The 23,565-nt window shown below is 39.4% G+C and overlaps 1 protein-coding gene across 1 annotated transcript; it reads left to right on the top strand.

Moving 5' to 3' along the window:
* Nucleotides 1-1,889: 1,889 nt before the first annotated feature.
* Nucleotides 1,890-21,669, top strand: tspan14 (tetraspanin 14). The gene is made up of 9 exons (XM_006630931.3): nucleotides 1,890-2,006; nucleotides 8,731-8,825; nucleotides 12,617-12,667; nucleotides 14,424-14,570; nucleotides 16,511-16,681; nucleotides 17,285-17,410; nucleotides 18,166-18,213; nucleotides 18,600-18,716; nucleotides 19,157-21,669. The coding sequence occupies exons 2-9, from the start codon at nucleotides 8,745-8,747 to the stop codon at nucleotides 19,229-19,231; spliced, it is 816 nt and encodes a 271-aa protein (XP_006630994.1). The 5' UTR covers nucleotides 1,890-2,006; nucleotides 8,731-8,744; the 3' UTR covers nucleotides 19,232-21,669.
* The last annotated feature ends 1,896 nt before the right edge of the window (nucleotides 21,670-23,565 follow it).

The following is a 23,565-nucleotide window of genomic DNA, read 5'->3' as shown; positions in this document are numbered from 1 at the left end:
CAGAAAATCCAACATATTTAATGTGTTGTACCTGAAGTTGATCAATCAGGTGCCACATACTGTCCCCATTTCTATAGCTTTCCTGGTAAAATGAGGAAGTAGCGAGTTCCATATCAATGTCAGTAATATTTTATAAAGGAAGAGCCAGGTATCATACCTTCAGATATCCAAAGATTGCTGTAAATCTGGGGATTTCAAGGAAAGAGAATGCATAGTTCCCCTGTCTTTGCTTATGGTGGTATGGTGAATTCGAATTCCAGTTTACTCCAGTGTTATTTCTTGCTGGAATTTATATTCTTGGAATGAGTAGCAGGGTGTACATTGTTAAGAGTGATTGATAAAATTAAGGATGTCCTGTTATTCATAAACAAAAGCAGATACAATTTTTGTTTGTCTTTACAGCTTTTCTGAACAAGTGAGAAGGGCTTGGTTATGGGTGTAAACCTGTTTTAAAAACTGTATTTTTATTGCTGCACACCACTGCTTAAACAAACATCTGGTGTTGTCTTTTCCGTATGGAAAAAATGACTCCTTCCGCAACTGCCCTCTGTGGTCAACTTGCCTGTGAGAATAAAAAGAAAGTAGTTCTTGACAATACATGGAAGTTTAGAGTAAGACCAAGATTCCACCATTTTGTAGGAGCTCAGTGAAACTCTGTGACTCCTCTGTTTTTACATAAGTGAGAAGTACTCAACGAATCGAATGGTTAGTTGATCCACTAAAGGAAACGTGGTCTTAAAGTTTTAAAATCTGTAACGTAATTACTTTGGCAGAAGGGTGTTAAAGCACTAAAGGAAAAATAATACTACACAGAAAAAAAAATACATTTAGTGCCTGCTTCCCTACAGTAGCAAATATCCCTCTACCCCTTTTTCCTTTTTGAAAGTGTGCTCATGGGGTCTCTTCCAAGGCATGCAGTCAAAATCCTCTGGCTGTAGTCTTCTCCTACTCATGTGATCCGAACCTGCAAAAGAAAACTTGGCAGCAGTGCATTACTATATTAGATATATACATATAAGTGACATACGCTGCTCAAAAAAGGTTTGGAAGACATTGAAGACTAATTGGGAAATAGACAAATATAGCTAAATGCATAAGAACCTATCACTGAATAAAAAAGAAACAATCTTAAGGTTAATACGGTAATAAGGTAAAGAATTGCAAAAAAATATAAAGAAAAGGAAGAATGGGGTAGCAAAATCTATAACTAAATTATTGATTTTAAAGGAAAGTTCCTGCAAAGTGTCCACCTTGAGAGGGAAAAGCACCTAAACTTTTCTTTCACACAATGTATATTATAGTTTTTACATCTAATACAATTTGATTAGACAGTATAATAAAATAATTCTACAAAACATACACAGAAACAACAGCGGTCGTTTTAGATTAATACAGAATACAGAAGCAAAAGACTGGTCTTTTTCATGTGGTTTTAAAAGTGCTTACCGACGGTGAGCCCTAGAACGTGTTGTGTTTTTGTACTCATTGGTGCGGCTCTTACAACTGGGACACCATCAGGTGTTGTGGTTACTTTCAGGACCCTATATCAAGAAGGGCTAGTTCTTCCAACACTTAAAAGTTGTTCTCTACAGGCAAAGTACTGCACTTTGTCCATCGCATTTTTAAAGTTAAGCGAGTTGCCACATTTCAACGCACGTTAAAGCCAATACACACAATCTCATCACACACTGTGATAAGCAGTGCAAGAGAAACTTTGCAGGATGCTTTTTTCCAATCAAATTTGGAATCTACTCCGTTTTATTCTAAATTTTTAATTGTTATGATGTAGTTGGTATTTCTAGTTTTTCTTTTTCACCCTAAAATAGAACGAACGAAAGAGGACCGGAGGGCCGAGTTAAAGTCTTTTTGGTAACAATACTGTACTCATTAACTCGACAGCGCGGCGAGGAAACAGGGCGTGTTTTGCAAAGGAAGCGTGTCCGATGCGATTGCCAGAAAACTTTCACAACTCCGTCCTGCCGAAAGGAAGAAAGGATAACAACGCGGTGAGTTTATTAAGGCATTATAAAAGTAAACCACTTTCAACCTTGCTGTTGTCGTTTCTAAAACTATACGGGATACAGTGAAGGGAAAAGAAAAACAAAAATCGTTTCTATTTGACTCATCTAGGATTAAACCTCGATTCTGAACGTCTAGACTCTAAAACGGGTTCTTCTTAAAATGTGTTGTACGACCAGATATTTACCCTTGCATTATTTAAAATGTCTTTTATATTAAGTAAAAATTGTGTGTCACGTAGTTCCGCGAAAATCTCTCGGTGTGCTTTAAAACTTCAGTTTCGTTTATACTCTGGTTTTCAGAGAAAAAAGGCGGCCGGATTATCGTAAAAGCACGATAAACGTAAAGACTAAAATGCAATGGTAGCTGCTGATTTATATTTACATTTTGTTAATAAGTAACGAAAGTGTTTTCCGTCCTTTTGTGCCCATTGTGTGGTCCCCAGTTTTGGTCAGTTAAGGGCTGTTTTGAAAGATTTTTTTTGTTTGTGTACACTGGAGAATGAAACAAGCTATTTTAAAGTGTGGTTGTAGAGGTGCGTGAACACTAGCTCATTTAGAATGGCTGAAGTTACCAGAGAAGTAGATTATGTGGCCTGTAGAAGCAACGTTTTCTAAATTGTAATACGTTATGGTGCAGTGAACCGTAGTATATGGTGTTGAACAATAATTTGCAAAGAGCAATACTGCAAGTTACACGACTGAAAACGAGATTCACATTTTAAAGAATTTTCAGCGCCCACAGTGTTTGGACTGGAGTAGTGCTGGAAATAGTATATTTTGTGTTTTCAGCTGCGTTTGTTGTTGACTGGTGTGTTTATGCGTGGTCTTTCCTGCAGTTGTGTGTGGACTGCCTGTAGTCTGTCTGGATCAGTGGTATATGTGTGTGTGGCGATTTGCACTTTGCAGTTGTTTGGGAAGTAGTACTTGACAAATGACGAACCATATTTTAATCTATAGCCAAAAAATCAACAGACTTCTTAGTAGGATAATGCTTTATGTTATCAGTAAGTAGGCTATGGCTTTGACTGCAGAGTGACCTGTCTCGATTAATTGTGGCCTGCTGTTCCATTGTGGTATTGACTTGGACATGTTGGGTAATGTACAGTTTTTATCTGAAGCCTGCCTGAGTCTCTTTAACAATTGGCTGAAAGGGTTTAGCCATGGGTATGCCTTTAGTCTGTTGTATCTACTAGCTGTGTAAACAGGGGTATGAGCCTGCACTCTTTCTCCAAAGTTTCCAAAGAGAGTCTGCGCCACTGTGATAAGAACCCAGAGCAGAGTAAGAGAACTGTTATCACCGCTGAGTGCTGTCATGAGTAATATTTAAAACTTTAAACAGAATATAACCCGTGTGTTGACGGGAAATTATTAACGTGCAGTACAGCGTACAGAACCCTTACAGTTTTTGTAATTAAAATTGAGAAATACTTTTCACATGCACACAAGGTCACACTCAGTAGGTCAGGCTGTGTGCCAGGAAAAAAAAAACTTAGCAGCTACTTCTCTTTCAGGTTTCAAAGTGGTGCGTTTCATTTTTTGAAGGCTGTGGTCAAGGCCTGCACATTTTTGGAGCTGTGGGTCAGACTGACATGTTTGGTAGAATGCAGCAGGAAGTGAGATTGCTCTTCAACTTCCCCCTGTGGAAGCTGTCCACATAGCATCATCACCTGGGGTTCCCTAGGGGTTCTCTAGGAGATATGTGTCACGATGCCTTGGAAACCATGAGTTTGCTTTTGGTTCTTAACCCTCTCGTGATAATGGGCACACCTTTTTTGATGGGCAAACCATGCAATTTCTTGTGATGGATGTTCAGCTGTTTTTTTCCTTACTACTGTTTATCTGTCAAGTTAGACTATGGTAGCTTACTCACTGAGGATTCCAGCAGCTCTGGGTGAATTTCAGGATGGGTATAGCACTGTGTAATCGCCTATGATCTTCTGAGCTATAAATCACGCCTTTTCATCACTAATAGTTTGCAGTCCATTGCCAAGGACATGCTTAATTTGCATTAGAGGGTGTGTAATAATGAATCATACCTTTAATAGGAAACATCGGAATTGCCAGAGTCCATGGTGATGTTTGTTTTGTAACTTTAAAACCTCTTTTTTTACTTGTCTGAATAAATCTTGTGAATTTAGAGCATGCAGGTACAAAATATCAGCTGAGCCTTGTAGAATTTGTGCTTTAATATTGTCAAGTGGTTACAATACATAGACCACATAGATAAGCCAGAGTTTATGTCTTGTATTAACTAAGTATACATTAGCACAGGATTAATGGGAATGAAGGTATACAGAGCTTTTGTTGTTGACTGAAGAGGCTTCTGTTACTTTACTGTTGTAAGTAATTATCCAGTACGCTTGATAAATGTCAAATACATTTGTTTATTGTCAGTTTCTACAAGTATTTTGAATTTGTTTTTTATATGTTATGTTGATTACTGGATATTTATGAATTGTAGTTTTTAATGGCTATTTAGCTTTTGTCAATGTGTTTTCTGACATTAACTGCAAATGATGAGAGAATCTAAAATTGAATGCTTCCCTTTTCCCCATAATGTTGCAGGTATATTGTCCTGTTCTCGGGGAATATGGCAGGAAAAATCTTTCTTTTTGAAAAACAAAATATGTATCCTGCGAAGTAAGGAATCTAATTCTAAACTAAATTTGAATAACACACAATGAAAACAAAACAATGTAATGTTTACAAAATTGGTACTTGGGACCATAATTAATAATTGCAATTTCAGTTTTCATTGGTTGTGTAGTGTGATTGTGTTGGAACCAGTCCAGAAGAAAGTGAAACGCTCTCTTTTCACCACTTGTGCAGATATGATTTGTTGATGTGAGCCTTTTTACACTTGGGAACTTCAGTTAGAATGAAAGAGAAGTTTGGTTTAATATGCCTAGAGAGGCAGTTTTCAGACTTTTTCAGCTGAGCCATCCCTTTCAAAACTATGACTGAATATGCACACCGCTGTCACTTTCCTTGTGTATTACAGGTACTGCTGCTACTTCTACCCAGTTCTTAGCTGCCAATGTGATCGGTGGGCCTGCAGTATATATGGTTTGCATAGTCATGTTTAATAGAAGACAGTTTCACCCTTAAATCGCTGTCAGCATCGAGCATTTGGCGATGCTTTGATTTAGCTGCTCCGAGTGCAGAGAAACAAGCCTTAAAAAGGAACGTTGTGACGAAAAGCGTAATGCCCCCAACACTCGTGTTCTTGCATCACTTGTGCTCAGAAATCCATGAGTGGCTTCCACTTGAACTGTAACTGCAGTCCCCCATCAGCCATCAGCTCCAGCAAGTTTCTTTTGTTGGTGAAATGACAGCTTTGGAATGGAGGGTGTAACTTCAAATGAGGTTTTGTATCCAGATTCAAGACGTGTCCATTGTAGAAAAGTATTTTCGCAGCTGGTGACTGAGGTGGTCAAAGATTTTGCAGTTATCATGCCTTCACATGCTTATTTAGGGGCATATTGTTTGTTGCAGTCAAATGGTGTCAGCGTTGGAAAGCAATGAAGGGAATTTTGTTAGGACACAGCTAGCCCAGAATTTCAGTTTTTGATCATTGCTTCGACTTTGTCGAGTGTGTTGAGCACTGCGACGGTGACACCCCGGAGACTTAAATTCCATTCGTTCAAGCAGAAAAAATGTCTGCCAGTTAGGCTAGTTTTTATAGCCAGTGTTATCCCAAACAAGATGACAACTCAAACGGATTGTCCAGAACAAAATGCTGAACTTCACATTTGAGTTCAAGAAATCAGAAGTTAGTCATATGACAACCAGCATGCTTTCTTGTGCTGGGGAAGCATTTTGTGTTTGCTGTCCATTTGGTTACAGTGTTTTGAAAATCATTGCATTTAGAGGGCAAGCCCGAAATGAAGTTAACCATGTTCACTGAATCATTCAGTACTGACAGGAGTTCTCCTGGCATATTTTTAGAGGCAAGGGCCTCTCGATGAATGCTCCAGTGTAGCCAGGAAGCCAGAGGAGCAACCTTCTTGATGTGAGCTACGACTCCTATTTCCCTGTGATCAGCATAGCCCCGTTGGTACAAATTCCCACACAGCATTGCCAGTTCATTCCGTTGGCTTTTGTGGAAATCTTCAGTTAAATTCCATTAAAAATATCTTCTCCTGTTGTTTGGTTAGGGAACTCCTCACATGCTGTACCCTAAGTAATGAATGTAAACCAAAAGGTACAGTATGCCAGATTTGTAATGTCTGTTTTCTCATCAATTTGCGGTGAGTAAGATTCACTTTTTTGACCTGATTGGCTATTTGGCAGAGCATGTTTTCAGACGTGCTACTGATATGACAGTATTATCAGAAGGAAGTATCATATTCAACTTTTTAGCTGCCTTTTCACAGATCTTTCACAGAACTTACCATTTTTTTCACAACAAAATCTTTCTGCGACTGTGTGTGGCTTTTTTTTAGCCACTCTATAGCTCACATGGTAAGATCCCTTTAATGTGTCCTTGCAAGATCTGATAAATCTGATCTAAAAAATACAACTGGTTTGTCTTTTAAGTTGGTAATGTGGTCACGTAAATTAGAGGCTTTAAGGCCTCTGTTAGCTAAGACCTTGCTAAACACCACACATTGTGGCTGTGACATTTTAAGTTCGCCAGTCCATGTAAATCCCATTTCAATATAACTTTCATCATACTTGCCTTTCTCATCTGTTCGATTGTGAAAAAGGTACAAAAGGGTTGGAGAGGGTTGAGTGACCCTACCATATAATGTAAGGTGCACTTAAACCAGTGAGTGGGTCTCCGCTTGCTTTCTGGCATAATGGAGGTTACAGGACAGGTTCTTTAAGATTAGGTAAGACTATTGATCCCGAAGGGAAATCGATGAAAAACAGTCGACACAGACACTTAGCAGTTTACAACACAGATACTTAGCAGTGGACATTCAGCAATGTCAAATATAAAACAAAACCGAGCACTCCAGAAAATTAACAAAAGCTATTGTATTGAACAAACATAATCTTCGTCTCAGGCTCTTTAGTATTGTTTCTCTATTTAGTATCTCTTTCCTTGTGTGTTGTTCCTTATCTATGTGGAACAAAAAAAGGAGTACTTAATAAACAACCTCTAAAAACTGTGTCAATACTCCCAAGAGAAGATTTGGGTGTTTTGTATGGAGAGACAGTCTGAAGTAATTTTATTTTTCAGCTATTAGTGTAAATGCAGTGCGAGTTAACAAGTGGGGTGGAGGACTTGATAGGTGGAACAATGTCATTGCTAAAAATTAGATAGAAGAAATGTTGTATGCCTTGTTGAGCAGTCTGACTCGGTGTTCTGACATTTGTAGCATGCACAACAGGGAAAAGAACGATGTGTGCACGTCATTACAATTGTACGCAGTTTGAATATTCACATCGTTTCCCACTACAAACACCACAATGCCTAACACAGGGCTTGTACCAAATAATTTAACAGAGAGAATTAACATTTATAGTTCAAGGTACCTTGTAAACTACATTGGTCACTTCTGTGCGGTGTATAAACACATACCAATCTCAGTATTTTAGCAAAATATGTACTGTCTCATGGGGAACTCTTTCAGAGTTGGCTAATGGCCCATCACAATGCTTATTTTAGCATTTCCTCTGAAGTCAGCCTCACAGTTGTTCACATAAAAACATTTAAATTGTTTTTTTAAACTAATAGACTAAGAAACATATGCTACAAAAACATTGTCCATAATAGCTTGAGTGTTTCCTTCAGAAGTGATTTATGATTTTTTTTAAATCTTGCTACAGCTTTTTTTCTTACCTTTAGGTATAACTGGTGATGTTTCAGACATCAATCCTTTCTTTAAGCAAATGGAATTATGGCTTGAGTTTAGAACAGGTATATGTTCATTCCATTTAATAAGGTTTAGATTGTCTGTGTGGAAGAATAAGAGCATTTGTCTCGCAAGTTTCCTAATTCAGTTTGCAGAATAAAACGCAGGATGACTGCTCTTTGAATTTAACATTGATTTTTGATTTTTTAATTTTATATTAAAATAATATTAAAACAATATATACATTGTAATTGGTATTATTTGCTGTGATGATGAGGTTTAAAGCAATGTGCACCTGCTGAAAATGTACAGGTTATTGACTTTGAAGGCTAGAAACTGTTTTAAGAGGGGCCAGTTGCCTTCTTTATTGTTTCCTCCAAAGTTTCCCAAACCTCTTCTGTGACTTTTATCTTTTTCAGCCCACCATGGACTGAGAATTAATTTTGAAAGGTGCAGTTTTATACATTGCATGAAGAACATACATACATCTAATTTTATTCAGTGGGAAACCTTTGTAATACTTTACAATACATGTTTGTGAGACTTTTGTAAAGTGCAGCTTTGGCAGTATTAATACGCAGCAGTTCCTAAATCTGGTTTCATTTATTTGATGTGTCTTATTTGGTCATCTTTCAGTGGTAGTAATTGTCAAGTAGTAAAGTTCGTAATGGCTATTTGATCTGGGTGGAGGATTTATGTTAACATGGCATTGGCAATCTTAATTCCACGTGTGTACATCTTACGTTTTAAAATATTTAGAACTTGTAATATACCGCATGTTCTTTCTTATCATAACTCTTTTAACTCTGATAATAAAAGGCAAGATGAAGAAGGTGGAGGCCTTGACAGATTTATGTCTTTCCATTAAATACAAAAGACCCATTTACCCACCTCTCTCTCCACAGTGAATTGGGACAAGATGCACTATTACCGGTATGAGAACGCAGAAGTCAGCTGCTGTTATAAATACCTGATGTTTAGTTACAACATCATCTTCTGGGTAAGTACTAGCAGTAATATTTAAGTTTTAGTGTAACAAAAAAATTAAAGTGGTATCACAAGAAAATTAGAAGTTGCACTAACACATTTTTATTATCTTGTGTGACATAGGCCTGTAGTCCTTATAGTAGTAAGCAGTTTGCTAACACTTAACTCATTGGTGTCTGGCTAAATAATCAAGCTTGCTAAAGTTGTATGCTTAAATGCGTAGTGTGAATGACACAAAACCTCACCTCTTACAGATAGATATGTAATAAAAGAGTGGAAAAAAAGAACTGAAGCCCAGGCAGTATGCAGAGGTTATTAACTGAAGTGTTGTAATTACATGACTCTACAGCATATCTGACTCACTTCATACTGCAGGAGGGAACTGAGTGTAACAGACTGCTTTTCTTACCCTAGTCCTGCATGCCCTTGATTCTGCTCAGACGTGCAGTTCATATAGACACTTACTCAGAGTCACCTGGCCTGCATGGTATGTCCCAATAAAATTCTCTTTGATCCTGTGAGAAACAGACTAGTGGAATACACAGTCTCACAGAAAGGAGACAATATGCTTGGGGTGGAGCAGTGGCACTGTGGCTAAGGATCTGTGCTTGTGGCTGGAAGATTCACATTCAAGGTTCAAATCCCGCAGCCAGCAGAGGAATCCTACTCCATTTGGGCCCCTAAGCAAGGCCCTTAACCCCAACTGCTCCAGAGACGCCACATAAATGGCTGACCCTGCACTCTGACCCCAAGCTTCTCTCCTTGACTGTGTGTCTCATGGAGAGCAAGCTGGGTTATGCGAAAAGACAAATTCCTGATACAAGAAATTGTATATGGCTAACAAAGTGATCTTATCTTATATGCTCTGCCAATCAAGAGAATGCATTTCCGTCATTGTGATGTTAGAGGTTGAGCTGTGTCAGTGCCCTTTCTCTCACTGTCTAGTTTCTAACCTGCTGCAGTTCTGACCATTGCAGCCAAATGTAGTCTGTCAGCGCAACCACACGCACCCACGCATCACCGAGATAGACTCATCACCTCGCTTCGTCCTTGTGATCATTTTCACACAGCAACAACACGTGTCATCAGTCCAACTGATGGAGGAGGATGACTAAATAGTTATGGTCTGCAGGTCTGGAGACAACATTTCTGGTGAACTCCAACAGTGGAACCAATTGCTCCTTAGCAATTAATCAAGGTTACATATATATCACCATTAGGGTTTTAAAAAAAAAGATACCTTGTAGTTGATACTCTGTTGTAAACACCAATTAGACCACTTGGTGGGAAGGTCCATATGGGATGATCTGGGCAGGAACGTCTGCTCCAGTATTAAAGATGTTTGTAATGTGACATTTATGCTTATTTTATGAGCTGATATGACATAGGGCTCCGAGATTAGTGATCTGGAATGTGCTTCTCCAGCCTTTCATAGGTATCCTATGAGTGTATCAGCACCCTGATATACAGCTTGTTGCTTCCAATGCTGGCCTCAAAACCTTTAAGCCTGTGACTATTACAGTAAACACCTTGTTCATCAACCTTTATAATTACAAATGTTGATCAGCATGATAATGTCAGATTACCTCTTACAGAAGTTTTTTTGGAACAATCTGAGTTTGTTGCAGTTTCTTTTGATGACGAGTCTGCATTATTTGCTAACACTAGATAAATTTAAGATCTGGCAACAGATGGTACTTTGTCTTTTTAATAGTGTTTAGGAAGATGTTATGACTTCCATAATTTCCTTAGAAATATCCCAAGACTACGCCCTATGCTATCATTAACTGTGGCTGAAAAGCTGATCAACATATTTGTATTCTCTCGAATTGACTACTGCAATGCTCTACTCCCTGGGGTATCTAAATCTACTCTGAACAAGCTGCAGTATGTCCAAAATTCAGCAGCCAGAATCCTGACCAGGTCTAGTGCAAGTGTTCACATTACCCCTATCCTGGAGTCCTTGCACTGGCTTCCGGTCAAATTCCGCGTAGACTTTAAAATCCTCATGCTCACCTACAAGGCTTTACATGGCTTGGCACCTCAATACCTGTCTGAACTTTTATCGCCCTACTCCCCACCTCGCAACCTCCGCTCTTCAAATTCTGCCCTCCTTACTGTCCCCCAAGCCCGTCTACATTGTATGGGCGACAGGGCCTTCTCCTGCTATGCCCCCAAGCTCTGGAACTCTTTGCCCAAGGATATTAGAGAGTCACCTTCTCTAAACTCCTTCAAATCCAGACTCAAAACCTTCTTCTTCAGAAAAGCCTTTACTTAACTGGTTCCATTCTTCACCCCTCTGCTCTTCTTAATACCATCTTCCACGGTCTCCTCTATTATTATTGTTGTATTGTTGTAATTATTGTGTCCTATCTTGTGAAATTTTCTTATTTATTGTTGTAGTCTTCTTATTTATTGTTTATTGTCATCCTGTAAAGCGCTTTGAGAAGCCACCTTTAAAGGCGCTATATAAAATAAAGTTTATTATTATTATTATTATTATTATTATTATTATAAGTAATACCGATTCCTGTCCAGATTCCTGCATAATGTCAATTTCCATTTGCTGCTCAGTAAACGATAGATCCCACTGACTTATCAATTTTTTGGATAAATTGTAGGGGCATCCATGGAATACATGCTGTACAGTTCATAAAAGTAAAATATAAATTAACATTTAATATAATGTTTATATGTGTACGTATGTACATGCTTAGTGTCTTCCTTTTCTTAGGTCTGTTTTTTTACCTAAGAAGAATGCATTTTAGAATGTTGGATGTTGTTCGTTTTTTGCAGAAATATTTAGGTAAAAAAATTGTGTTAAATTATGCTGCTCTATTTTTGATGGCAGTTTGTGCATCAGTAACCCCCTGTATGTTGGCAAAGGGTAGCATTGTGGGGAACCTAGGATCTGTATCAGTGTTGACAGTGATTAGAAATCCACCTACTGGACCATGAAATGTTTGTGTACTGCGGCATTTGTGTATTGGAAAAATGACATTTTGGTGTAATCTCACCCATTTACCCAGTAAATCGTTTGTGAGTCAACATTTTCAGTTTTAAAGAACACCAATGTTAAAAACGATGCCTTAATCATTTCAAATGATCATGCTTGTCCCCATATAGGATCAATCTAAATTCAAAGAATTTAAATTGGAAGAACAATCTTGTGGCCTGTGTAAAATATTTGTGCCTTGATCTGCCAAAATAGATTTTGTCATGCCATTTGGGTTTTGTTGATCATTTGTGGTCTGGTGCCTGACCTCCTACCACAAATAACTTTTGAGTAGACTTATGGGGAACTAGTTTCTAACTATTAAAAGGTTGACCCAGCCCAGGCTTACTCTCCCCTTTCTAAAGTGACTGTCTTTATCCTGAATTTGTTTCAAAATAGATTTTTGGAGATGTTTGAGAAACCAGAAGGTTTGCAATCCCAGTTTCTTTAAATTCCTTTCATCCCTCAAGGTTTGAGTCAAGCAAACCTCCTGCTAGCAGCAGAGCACAATCTGAAGTGATAGATTCTCATTTCCTTTCTGGCTCCCCTGCCTGTGTCAACAGGAAGTGTAGAAACAGTTTTTAGGCGTTACCATCAAATTTCATCCAGGCTTGCAGCAATCTGCTCTCTTGTGACAAAAGTGCTGGTTTCTGCCTTGCACTAACCCCTCATGCACTTTACTCACACTTATTATTTTAAACCCTTGTCAGCCCTGCAAACATGCCGTGAACAAGCGAGCAGTCAGGAAAGCTCATTGCCTCGGTACGGTACCATGATGTGTATTTATTTTTTTATGCTTTTCTCTGCAGCTTGCTGGAGCAGCATTTATTGCAATTGGATTCTGGGCATGGAGTGAGAAGGTAAACTAAAAACCACTATGAGTAACATTGAATGCAGTCTCTTTTTCTGAGGATTGCTGGCTTTGTGTCAGCAATGAGTTATGTTCCAGGGCTCTGAAGGTTGAACAAATGGGCCCTTAATGTCTCCTGTTGGTTGTAAAGGGGGGAGGTAGATTCTTAACTGTGGGATTAGTAGACTTTGATGGGTTCCCTTGATTCCCTTGATTCCTGGTGAGGCAGTGGGCTCCCTGTAGCTGGATCCTGGACGTGAAACAGACGTGGACAGATGAGAAGCCAACAGCTCAGGCAGCAGAGATAAAACACTATCCATTTCACCTGTTAGTATGTGTGCACCTACCCCTTATCTCCTCCTTGCTTGCAAGAGGGTGGTTGTTGTGGGAGTTTGGGGAGGGGCACGTAACTGAGTCGGAAAGCTCCAGAGCTCAAAGAAGCCAACGTGTCCATCTCCCGCCCCTGCTGTTTGAAATGACGCAGTGTTTCATGGCCACTCGGCATCTCAGGTAATCAGATCAGTGTTCCAGTATCTAGGTTGATTCAGTAGCAGATTAATAAGGCTATAGATTACAGGCTGCTACATTATTGTCTGCCTTATATCCTAGGAAATTGTTTTGACTCTGTAATAGAACTTCAGGAGATACTTCATTACCTCAACGTAATATGGATTTCTGTGCTGTTGGATACTGACCCTCTGGCTTGTTTATGTTATATTGTTGTTCTACTTAAATTTGTTGTGCATGCAAATTCTATTTCTGTTGTCAAAGACTCGCAGATGATTTTTAAGCAACTGTAGTATTAGAAAAACTGTCTTTTTTCAGAAATTACATTTTGGCAATACTTGTGCCAATCAAGTAAATATAGCATGCTGCTGGGCTTTAGTTAACATGGTAAAATTGACTTGGAAGCCAACATTTCTTTATGAAGCACCTTGTTGAGATGAGATGTATGGTCCTATCACAATAAAGTGCAGGAAGTTTCAGATGGGTAGCATGGTGGTGAGCATTGCGCCGTGGCCCTGGGTTCAGTTTTGGTCCTGGAATCCTATTTGCGTGGCGTTTGTATGTTCTTCCCATGTTCGCATGGGTTTCCTTCGGGTGCTCCAGTTTCCTCCCACAGTCTGAAAATATAGTGTTAGGTTAATTGACAACTGTGTAAATTAGCCTTTGTGTCTGTGTGTCTGTGTGTCTGTGTGTCTGTGTGTCTGTGTGTCTGTGTGTCTGTGTGTCTGTGTGTCTGTGTGTCTGTGTGTCTGTGTGTCTGTGTGTCTGTGTGTCTGGGGCAAATCCATTGTATCCCATCAGGGACCTCACTGCTTGCTGAGATAGGCCCTGGCGACCCTGAATTGAAGCGATTAAAAAAATTCATTAATGGAAGTAATAGATGTTGATTTACATAGTACTTTACATAGTACATTATGGAAGATAATGAAATGAGTCTTACATCAAATTGCAGAGAGGTTGGCTGATTAGTAGATAATATTTATACATGATAAATATATATTTTATTTGTTGTGCCTTTAAAAGTTAAATATCTAAGAGCTTTATGGTAGGTTAATAAATATTTAAAATAAAATAAACAATTATAAGGATAACAAATTACAAATAGAGATTGATAGATGTTGAAATGTTAGAATAGGTAGATGTTATTGTATTCCTGTTGGGGAGCTTACAGTATAGGGCTTTACCACAGTATAGAATGGAATGAAGTATAGAAAACCTCTTTAGACTGAGCTGTGTGTGTCTCCCTTTCTGTCCTACAGGGGGTGCTGCTGGATCTGACCCAGGTGACAAGGATACACGGCTTTGACCCAGTCTGGGTGGTTCTGGTCGTGGGCGGTGTCACCTTTATCCTGGGTTTTGCAGGATGCGTTGGGGCTCTAAGGGAGAATATTTGCCTGCTGAAGTTTGTAAGTCTCCTCCTGTGCTTCACAGCTTTTTATCCTGTATGTCAGTTTTGTCCCTCTCTGCTTAGATGGGGCACTCGCTGTGGTTGTTTTGAGCTGATTCAAGAGTAATTAAGACTTCAATGTCTGGAAGTCTTGGCAGTAAGAAGGAAAGTGAGCCTGATTTACAGCTACCTTTCCAAAAGAGTTGCTTTTGGTTCCTGGATTCTTTACAATTTTCCTTCAATATTCATCCATATTGAAATGTTAGTGCCATGAGTTCCTATTTCCCCTACATGAAACTGATCCCTGTATAGATCTGCTTCCTGACAGCAGATCTATACAGCACTCAGTACTGGCCACATAATCGCCAAGACTTTTCTCCTGGATTGCACCCAATGCTGCCTTTCCTTTCCACATATTTTTGGGTTCTCTCTAGGTGGCTTTGATGCTGATGTTTGCCTTTTTCTCTGTTCTTCCATCAGACAGATCATGTAGACTTTGGCTTGGAATTATTTATTTTCTCAAGTGTTGAACAGCATAGTCAAGAGGAATGATCTATTTTTAATGCTCTTTACTGAAATGTCTGAGTTCCATATGTACATATCAGAGTAGTTTAAGCCATTACTTTTTTTTCCCTTGAAAGATGTAATAGTAAATATTGGAAAGGTGAAGATTGTCATATCACACCTGTGGCATTTGTAATTAGATGTGAGGTGTTCAATCAATTCAGGATTCCCACCTGACAGGCAAACAAAACACAGCTTTCTGCTAACACCAGAACAGGATAAAACATCAATACAGCATCCTCAAAGTTCATAGTGTTACTTCTGGTGAAAAAGCTACAATACTATCTCACTGAAATATGTTCGAGACATTGTTTTCTTAAGGAGAAGGAAAAGCAGTTCGCTTACTGACAATCTGTACAAAGAACTCCCCTCTGGGATATCAGCTGAAGTAACACCAGAAATAACTTTGCAATAACCTGTTGCATTGATGTGCAACGGAACGGAAACAGAGACAGGATGTTATTGTACTGAGAATCCAAAACCTAGGATGGTTATGTCACCAGAGAACAGTTCTGTTTTAAGTGATGGAATTATGATCCATCAATCCATTTCATAACTGCTTCATCCAATAATGGGCCGAACGGGGGTCTGGATAGGCAGGATACATCCTGGACGGGACGCCAGTCCATCGCAGGTCAAACCCAGACAAAACCACACCATCGCACCAGGGCCAGTCTTCCCAGAAGCCAGTTATAACCTACCAATATGTCTTTGGATTGTGGGAGGAGACTGGAGCACCCAGATGAAACCCACATGATCACAGAGAAAACATACAAAGTCTGTGCAGATAGCACCTTAGCACCTTGGGAATTGAATCCCAGGGAACCAGAGCTGCAGGATCGCAGTTCTAACCACTGTACACCATTCCACCCACTGAAATTATGATGTTCACATTAAATGACAAATTAAGAACTACACGTAGTGTTTTGGTAAAGCAAGACAAGAAGTCCCATGAAACTATGAATGCAGTGCATGACCAGAAACAGAATGGATTTGAAAACCCATACTGTAACTACTATCCAGAATAAATGTGGCAGCTGATTTAAATTGTGCAATGTGGCAGTTTGTATTAGTCCAGTAAACCAACTGGATTGAAAGTAGCAAGGAGTAAGTGCTCGTGTTTAAATTGTCATTGAATTTGAATAAGCCTTTTTGGATTTTCTTTCCCCCGTTCAGTTTAAAAATGCTGCCTTGTATACTGCTGGACTTGCATAAACTTTTTGAGCAGAAACATTATAGAATGTGAGTTTTGTAGTGCAGCTGTTTGCTGGAAAAGGCCACACTTCTACACAATAAAGGAATGCTGTTGTAAATCAATTTCCTGTTGCGGTTCTAACATCCCATTGGCTGGTGATTTGTCTTTGGCGCTGAAAACGTGTTATTTGCCTCTTCCAGTTCTCCGGGCTGATAGGCTTCATCTTCTTCCTGGAGCTGACGGCAGCCGTGCTGGCCTTCGTTTTCCAGGACCCTCTTCGGGACTGGCTCAGCGACTTCTTCCTCAACAATATCAAGGGCTACAGAGAGGACATCGACCTGCAGAACCTCATCGACTCGCTGCAGAGGCTGGTGAGCTGAGGCGCAGCTTGGGCACTGCGTCACTCGCATTTCTTAAAGACTGGCTTGGTACACATTCATGTTTGAGGGAGTGGAGCTGATCTAAATTGTTTTAAGAACCCAAAAGTTACAAGTGAAAAGCCTTCTGGTCCAAGTTTGTCTTCTAAGGATCATAGGGCAGCAGCGTCAACAATGCAGCTAAGCAGCTTGTTCATCAAGGCTTGAACAGACATTTAACATTAGTCTACGTAGAAAATGGGGATGGTAATGAAACACATGAAAATGCTAAATTGGAAAAATTTAGTTTGGAGTTTGGAGGTCTTTAGTGTCACACTGCTGCTCGATAGTGATCTTTATACGTCAATAGTCCTGATTTGTTAATGGGGCAGCATGAAAATTTGGTTTGCAGTGCTGGTTGGGAAATTTAGTTTTTACACTGCTCGTGACAGAGTCATTAGCAAAAGGCACATACCCTACTTTGATGTTGGAATCTTGCAACAAGCCTTTAAAAATCCACTTTTCACTACACATACAGATAAGGACACACTGCAAGCAAGCAGTCAAGGTCAAAAACTGCCATGAAAGTGACTCCTTGCTTTGTCTCCCCATTCCCAGAATAACTGCTGTGGTGCCCAGGGTCCCAATGACTGGAATGGGAATGTATATTTTAACTGCACTACTGAAAACCCAAGCCGTGAGAAGTGTGGGGTTCCCTTCTCTTGCTGCCTAAGTGATCCTGCTGTGAGTATTCAGTAACTAAAGTGAAACTAAAGTTTTCACATTTTGTCAGTGCTTGGAAATCTGTGACCCTTGTTCTTGTCTGGGGCAGTAACCTTTCCCTGCTGCGTAATGGGTGGGACATCACATGCTGTGCTTTTTGTGCACTTTATTTATTATAAAGACTGCTATTTCACTGATGCATACAAAGTCAAAATGATATAGATTTTTTTTAAATATCTGGTGCAAAGGAGTTATGTACAGTGATCCTGCTGTGGAATATACAGTACATAAAGTGAAACTAACGTTGTTTTGTCATTGCTTGGAAATCTGTGACCCTTGGTTCTTGATTAGGCCAGTGACCTCTCCTTACTGTGTAGTGAGTGGGACTGTGCTGCATTTTTTTATGCATTTGATTTTCTGTGAAGACTGGTGTTTCACTGATGCATACAAAACCAAAATGATATTCTGATTTTTTTTAAGTTTCTGGTGCAGAGAAGTTTTGTTTGTTCTATTTCATGTGCTTACAGTTGGTACATTGAACTTTTCTGGATTACTTTATTTTTTTGCACCTATTACCATTGAAAGGAGCTGTAGTCGTTTAAATGAAAGGAACTTTAGAACTCTCAGTTCTATCAATTATTTTAATGTTTTTCATATATTTCTTATGTATCATTTCTAAATTTAGAAGCTTAAGATAAATGCCATCATATTGTAGGAGGTACCCAGTTAACGTAACGGTGTGCCACTGTTTTTACGGGCATGGTTTGTCTCCACAGGATATGGTTGTGAATACGCAGTGTGGCTATGACATCAGGAGCAAAAAGGTAAGATTTGCCACGACTTTCTGGCTTTGACAGACTACTGTTAGGGAGTGTAATAAACCTGACAGTGACCAACAGTGGGGTAAAATTGAGCATGATGTATGCTGAAACACTGAAATCTTAATTTGTTTTTAGTGCTCTGTTATTTAGTGTGACAGTTTTTGGAAACCCTCCCTGTTCTGCAGTTTAAGGAACATGAAAGTGATTTAATCTTCACTTACAGAATGTGAATTTGTTTTGATCACCTTTCAAGTTGTATGAACCATTACTACAGTAATAAAAAAAGGTCTTGGCTAATCTTTTGCTGCCCCTGGTCCGTGGTAATAAGAAATGAGGGAGTAGGCTGGTGGTCTTGACTCATCTCTTGGTGGTGTTGATGCTCTCCCTAGGAAAACATCTGGAGTACTGCCATTTACACCAAGGGCTGCATTCCAGCGCTCGAGGCATGGTTACCACGGAATATCTACATTGTCGCGGGAGTTTTCATTGTCATCTCCCTCCTGCAGGTACGGTGAAGGGTGTCCCAGGGCTGGCCATTCTATGTGGAAATCCATGTTCTGTGATCTCTGTGCTCACTGGTGCTGCTGTAAAGGACTGCTCTGGCTCTGTTTTAAGACTTGTCAGGCAACATTCTGACTGATTCTTCTCTTCTCCCTCCCTTTTTATCTGATGTACATACTTCTCTTTCCACTCTGTTAGTTTAACTTGTTGCTCGTTTTCACTCTCAGTCTTTAAGTCTAATACGACTCTCCTTCTTGCCGCCCCATTTTTTCCTTTTGTCATGGAAAGCTGATGTCCTGTTTTCTACCAGCCTTCACTCACCCACAGGGCTGTAGTGTTGCACTGTATTTGTAATTGACTGTTAAAATCCTCTCTCTCACTTCAATCTCCTGATGTGAACCCGTGTGCTAGAAGGCTGATATCACTTGTCCATTTCTCCCCCTAGATGCTGGGGATCTTCTTGGCTCGGACTCTGATTGGAGATATTGAATATGTGAGGTCCAACTTCATTAGGTATTGAATACGTGAGGCCCACAGGGCAACAGTGAGAGAGACTGGACATCTGTTCCCATTCATAATCCTGTCACTGCTGGAGGCCTTGCAGGACACCCAGAAAGATCTTGAGAAAAAGACTTGAGCTTTTGTGATGGCAAAGTGCTTCTTTACGGCAGCCTCAGAAAGATGCCAAATTTACTGCTCCTTTTGTGTGCTTTGTCAACACTGGGAAGGGGGCGCTGATGTACTTGGCGCTCAGAAGTCACATTTGCAGCTAATTCACTTTCTGTAGAGAAGTTTAATTTAGATGTATTCCATTTCGAGGAGCTTATGAATTCCATTTGTAATATTTTGTTCTTGTGAGTAACATGAAGGTTTCCTAGATTTTCATTTTATGTGATCCCTGCTAAACTAATGATGTCACCCTTCATTCGTTACTCTGAGCTTTAAAGTTGAAAAATGTATAAAGACAAAAACATCTGCTTTATTCAGAGTTTTGAGAATTTTACCTTGTGTTCAGTTTCTTTGTATTTATTTTCCCTTATTGAGAGAAGAGAAGATTTTTGTAATGCTAAAATGCCAATTAGAAAACAAAGCACCTGTAATTTAATGTTTACGTGATGAGTAACGAGGCAGTATTACTGCCTTTTACTTCTATGGAGCTTGACTGAGAAAAAGGCTATGACATCAGAGCCCCATATGCTGTGATATGAGTCCCCCTCCCCCCCCCCGACATTGGAAGCTATTCTTGCAAGAAACACTTGTACAGCTCTATGAGGTGTGTACATTCAGTCTGTTGTGTGTGAATATGTGTGTTGCCACTGCACCAATCTAAGTAGCCCATTAGTACTACTGCAACCTCAACTGTTTGATACATCCTTGTTCTTTACAAGGTAATGCTAAGATTTTACTAAAGGCATGTTGAGGTCTAGTACCTACATCATAGAAGTCCACGTGTGTTAGTTTGTGACAGTGGAGGTCTGCCTGTTCTTTACCTGATACTCTTTATTTTATGTTCAAGCGATATTGCACTTTTCTATGCAAAATCCATAAGTCCACTCTTTGTTCAACAATTGACCTTTTCACTGTAACCGGTGGATTTTGCAGCAGTTGGGTGATAAGAAAAGTAGCTAGAAGTCCATGGTCAGTGTGCACTGCCAGGTTGCAGATGTCTTATGGCATACTGAAGGGTTAGCACCAACTGGACAAGTGGTCCAGTGTTGTGCATCTGTCGGTAATCTTAAGCACCTGGAAGATCCCATTTGTTGCTGTTGAAGTGACAGTTGTCTGACTGAAGCCCACCTAACGTCACTCAGTTTTGGTCAACTGTGTTGTCACTTAGAGAATCCTAGTCACATTTGATTAAACGCATTGGCCTGTGTTACAGGAATCAACCTGCACTGCAAGCAGCTTTAAAGCCACTAGGAGCCCCCCAAAGCTTTTCTGTATAGATTGCTGAGAGACCATGGTGGAGGTGAATTGTCAACGTTAGGCAAATAGTTCCTGATCTGTGTTCTACCCTACTTCTATGCTACAGACTTTGTCCTTTTAATGTATACCTCATTAAAAAAGTGCACACAACTTGCTTTTTGAGTCTGAATTAAAGAAATTAGACTGCATGTATATCTAAAGCACTCTTTTAAGTAGTGAATAAATTCGAATGTGAAAAATATTTTTTGACCCATGCATTGCTCTGAAAATGTTTGACTTGCATGCAAGAAACTTCTTTTGATAGTCCACATATTGACAAGAGTTTAAAATTAAAGATTCATCAGCTGTACCCTTTTATAAATGTTGACATAAAGGGAGTGGGAGGGGGTGTATCTTGATTCATATTGCACAGTGTTTACAGAAAACTCCTGGTTTGCACGCAACAGTCCAGAAGATATCGACATGCCACTCAATGTGATGTTTCAATGAAATAAAAGCATTGTAGCCACAAGTGGGGAAATATCCTGCATATGTTATGTTTTCCTAGCTATGTTTTTAAAGCTGTACCTGACTAGATTCAGCACAGGCTGTATACAGTAATTCTAACAAAAAGATTAAAGTGATGCATTAATCTAAAAGGGCAAATAACTGAGAGTGAAGAAAACATCTAAAAGCTGAGGAACCCTTGAGCAGTTGATGTGAGGAGCCTATTTAGATTGTGTGTCTGCGTGTGTGGGAGAGAGATGCAGCCGTATCTGGCCCGTATAACAGAGGTAGTGGCCATTAGCACAACATCAGACGCAGCAGAATGGTGCTCTCTCCCTGAGTCTGACACTTCTCAGAAGCACACCTTTACAGTCCCTTCCAAATGATTTCCCATTGTAATGGGAATGAGTTCTTTAGGGAATGTTTTATTTTTAAAATTTTGTACAAAGTGATTTGTTTTCTACTGTATTATATGTAAACCTCTGCTAGACTTCTTTGTACATAATATTACAATTTTTTCATGCAATAAATGTACATTTTTTTGGAGTTTCTGTGCTTCTTGGACTTAACGTTTTAAAACTTGTGCGTTACGATCTTTTCCAAACCTACTGCAATTTCAAAGTAATATGTAATTTGAGGGCTGCAGCACATTGGAGCCCCCTGCTGTGTCTATGAGCATACAACTATTCCCTTTTAAGTATAAAAGTTCCTTTTATACCACTTATATCCAAGATTTGTAACAAATTTGGACCACTATATTTTCCCAGCTTCTTACATGGAGCTAATTTGAAATTAAAAACAGGTTTCAATTTTTTGCATGAAAGTAATTATTAACGTTTTCACCACTGTCAAGCTCAAGGATATCCAGGTCATATCAGTGGCTCAATTTTGTTATGCATAGGAGAACGAGCTATAAGATGCTCATGGAAGCGTGTGGTTCTGTGTGTGTGTATTTTGGAGTCCTCTTGGAAACTAACAGGTTCTCGGGCTAGCTGTGGCCTAGTGTGACCTGTGACATACAGTGATGTGAAAAATAAAAAACATCCTTTTTTAGATTCTATGATTCTATGGACCTTCACCAAGTCCAAATAGTAGATAAATCTAACCTGGTGTGATAACATAAACTCTAATTTATCATTTATTAAACACAAAATCAACCGAAAATTCAGAATCCTTGTGTTTAGAAAGGATTCGCCCTTACTGCTATCATATCAATTAAAAAGGTGATGAGAAACAGGTACTGCTTAACAAGTGTACATTAATAGATTATCATCAGGAAGTGCTTTCCACATGTATATAAAATCAGAAACATTATCAGTTTGGTCTGGAGCATTTAGGTTTGTGGTAGCACATCATGCCTAGGTGTCAGAGATGGTGTCAGAGAAAAGTTTTGCTGGTCATCAGTTTGGAAAGGTTATAAATCCATATCCAAACAATATGAAGTACATCATTCCACAGTGAGATAATTTACAAATGGAGAAACTTCAAGACGGTTACCAATCTACTCAGGAGTAGGTGTCCCAGGAAATTTACCCCAAGATCAGACCATATGATTCTTCTAGAAAATGCAAAGAACCCCAAAACTACATCCAGGGATCTGCAGGTTTCTATCACATTGGTGGTGGTGGAGGAGAATCCCCGTTACCTGTAAAGCGCTTCGAGTGGAGTGTCCAGAAAAATGCTATATAAGTGTAAGCAATTATTATTATTATTATTATTATTATTATTTTATTATTATTATCACCAAATGGTAATCGTTAGAGTTCATAATTCTACCATTAGGAAAAGACTGAATAAGAATGGTTTTTGTGGAAGGGTAAGCAGGAGAAAGCCTCTTCTCTCCAAAAAGAACATTAAGCTGCCTGGCTTAGGTTTATAAAACTGCACATGAATAAAACACAAGACTTCTGGAACAATGTTCTCAAGGACAGAGCATATCACATTGGAGTTGTTTGGCTGTAATAGAAAACAAGGTTTGGTGAAAACCATATACTGTGTAACACCACAAGAACCTCATACCAACTGTCCAGCATGGTGGTGGAAGGGTGATGATTTTGACCTGCTTTGCAGCCGCAGAACCTGGATGCCACACAATCAGAGTCCACCGTGATTTCCTCTCTACTGTATACTGTACCAGTGTACTCTAGAGGAAAATGTGAGACCATCTGTCCAACAGCCAAAGCTTAGCTGAAAGTGGATCATGCAACAGGACATTGGCTCAAAATGTACCACTAAATCTATGATTGAAAAAGAAATGAATCATGGTTTTGAAATGGCCAAGTTAAAATCCAGATCTCAACCCCACTGAGAAGATGTGGTGGAACCTAAAGAGCTGTGCATAAACGAATGCCCTCACACCTCACCAAGCTGAAGCAGTTTTGTAAGGAGGATTGGGCTCCAGGTGTGTAGTCGGAAACCAGAATTCCAACAAGGAAGTCTTAA

The sequence above is a fragment of the Lepisosteus oculatus genome, chromosome 4, assembly GCF_040954835.1.
Source record: "Lepisosteus oculatus isolate fLepOcu1 chromosome 4, fLepOcu1.hap2, whole genome shotgun sequence".
Classification (NCBI taxonomy): domain Eukaryota; kingdom Metazoa; phylum Chordata; class Actinopteri; order Semionotiformes; family Lepisosteidae; genus Lepisosteus; species Lepisosteus oculatus.
This window is presented reverse-complemented; position numbering and strand designations above follow the sequence as displayed.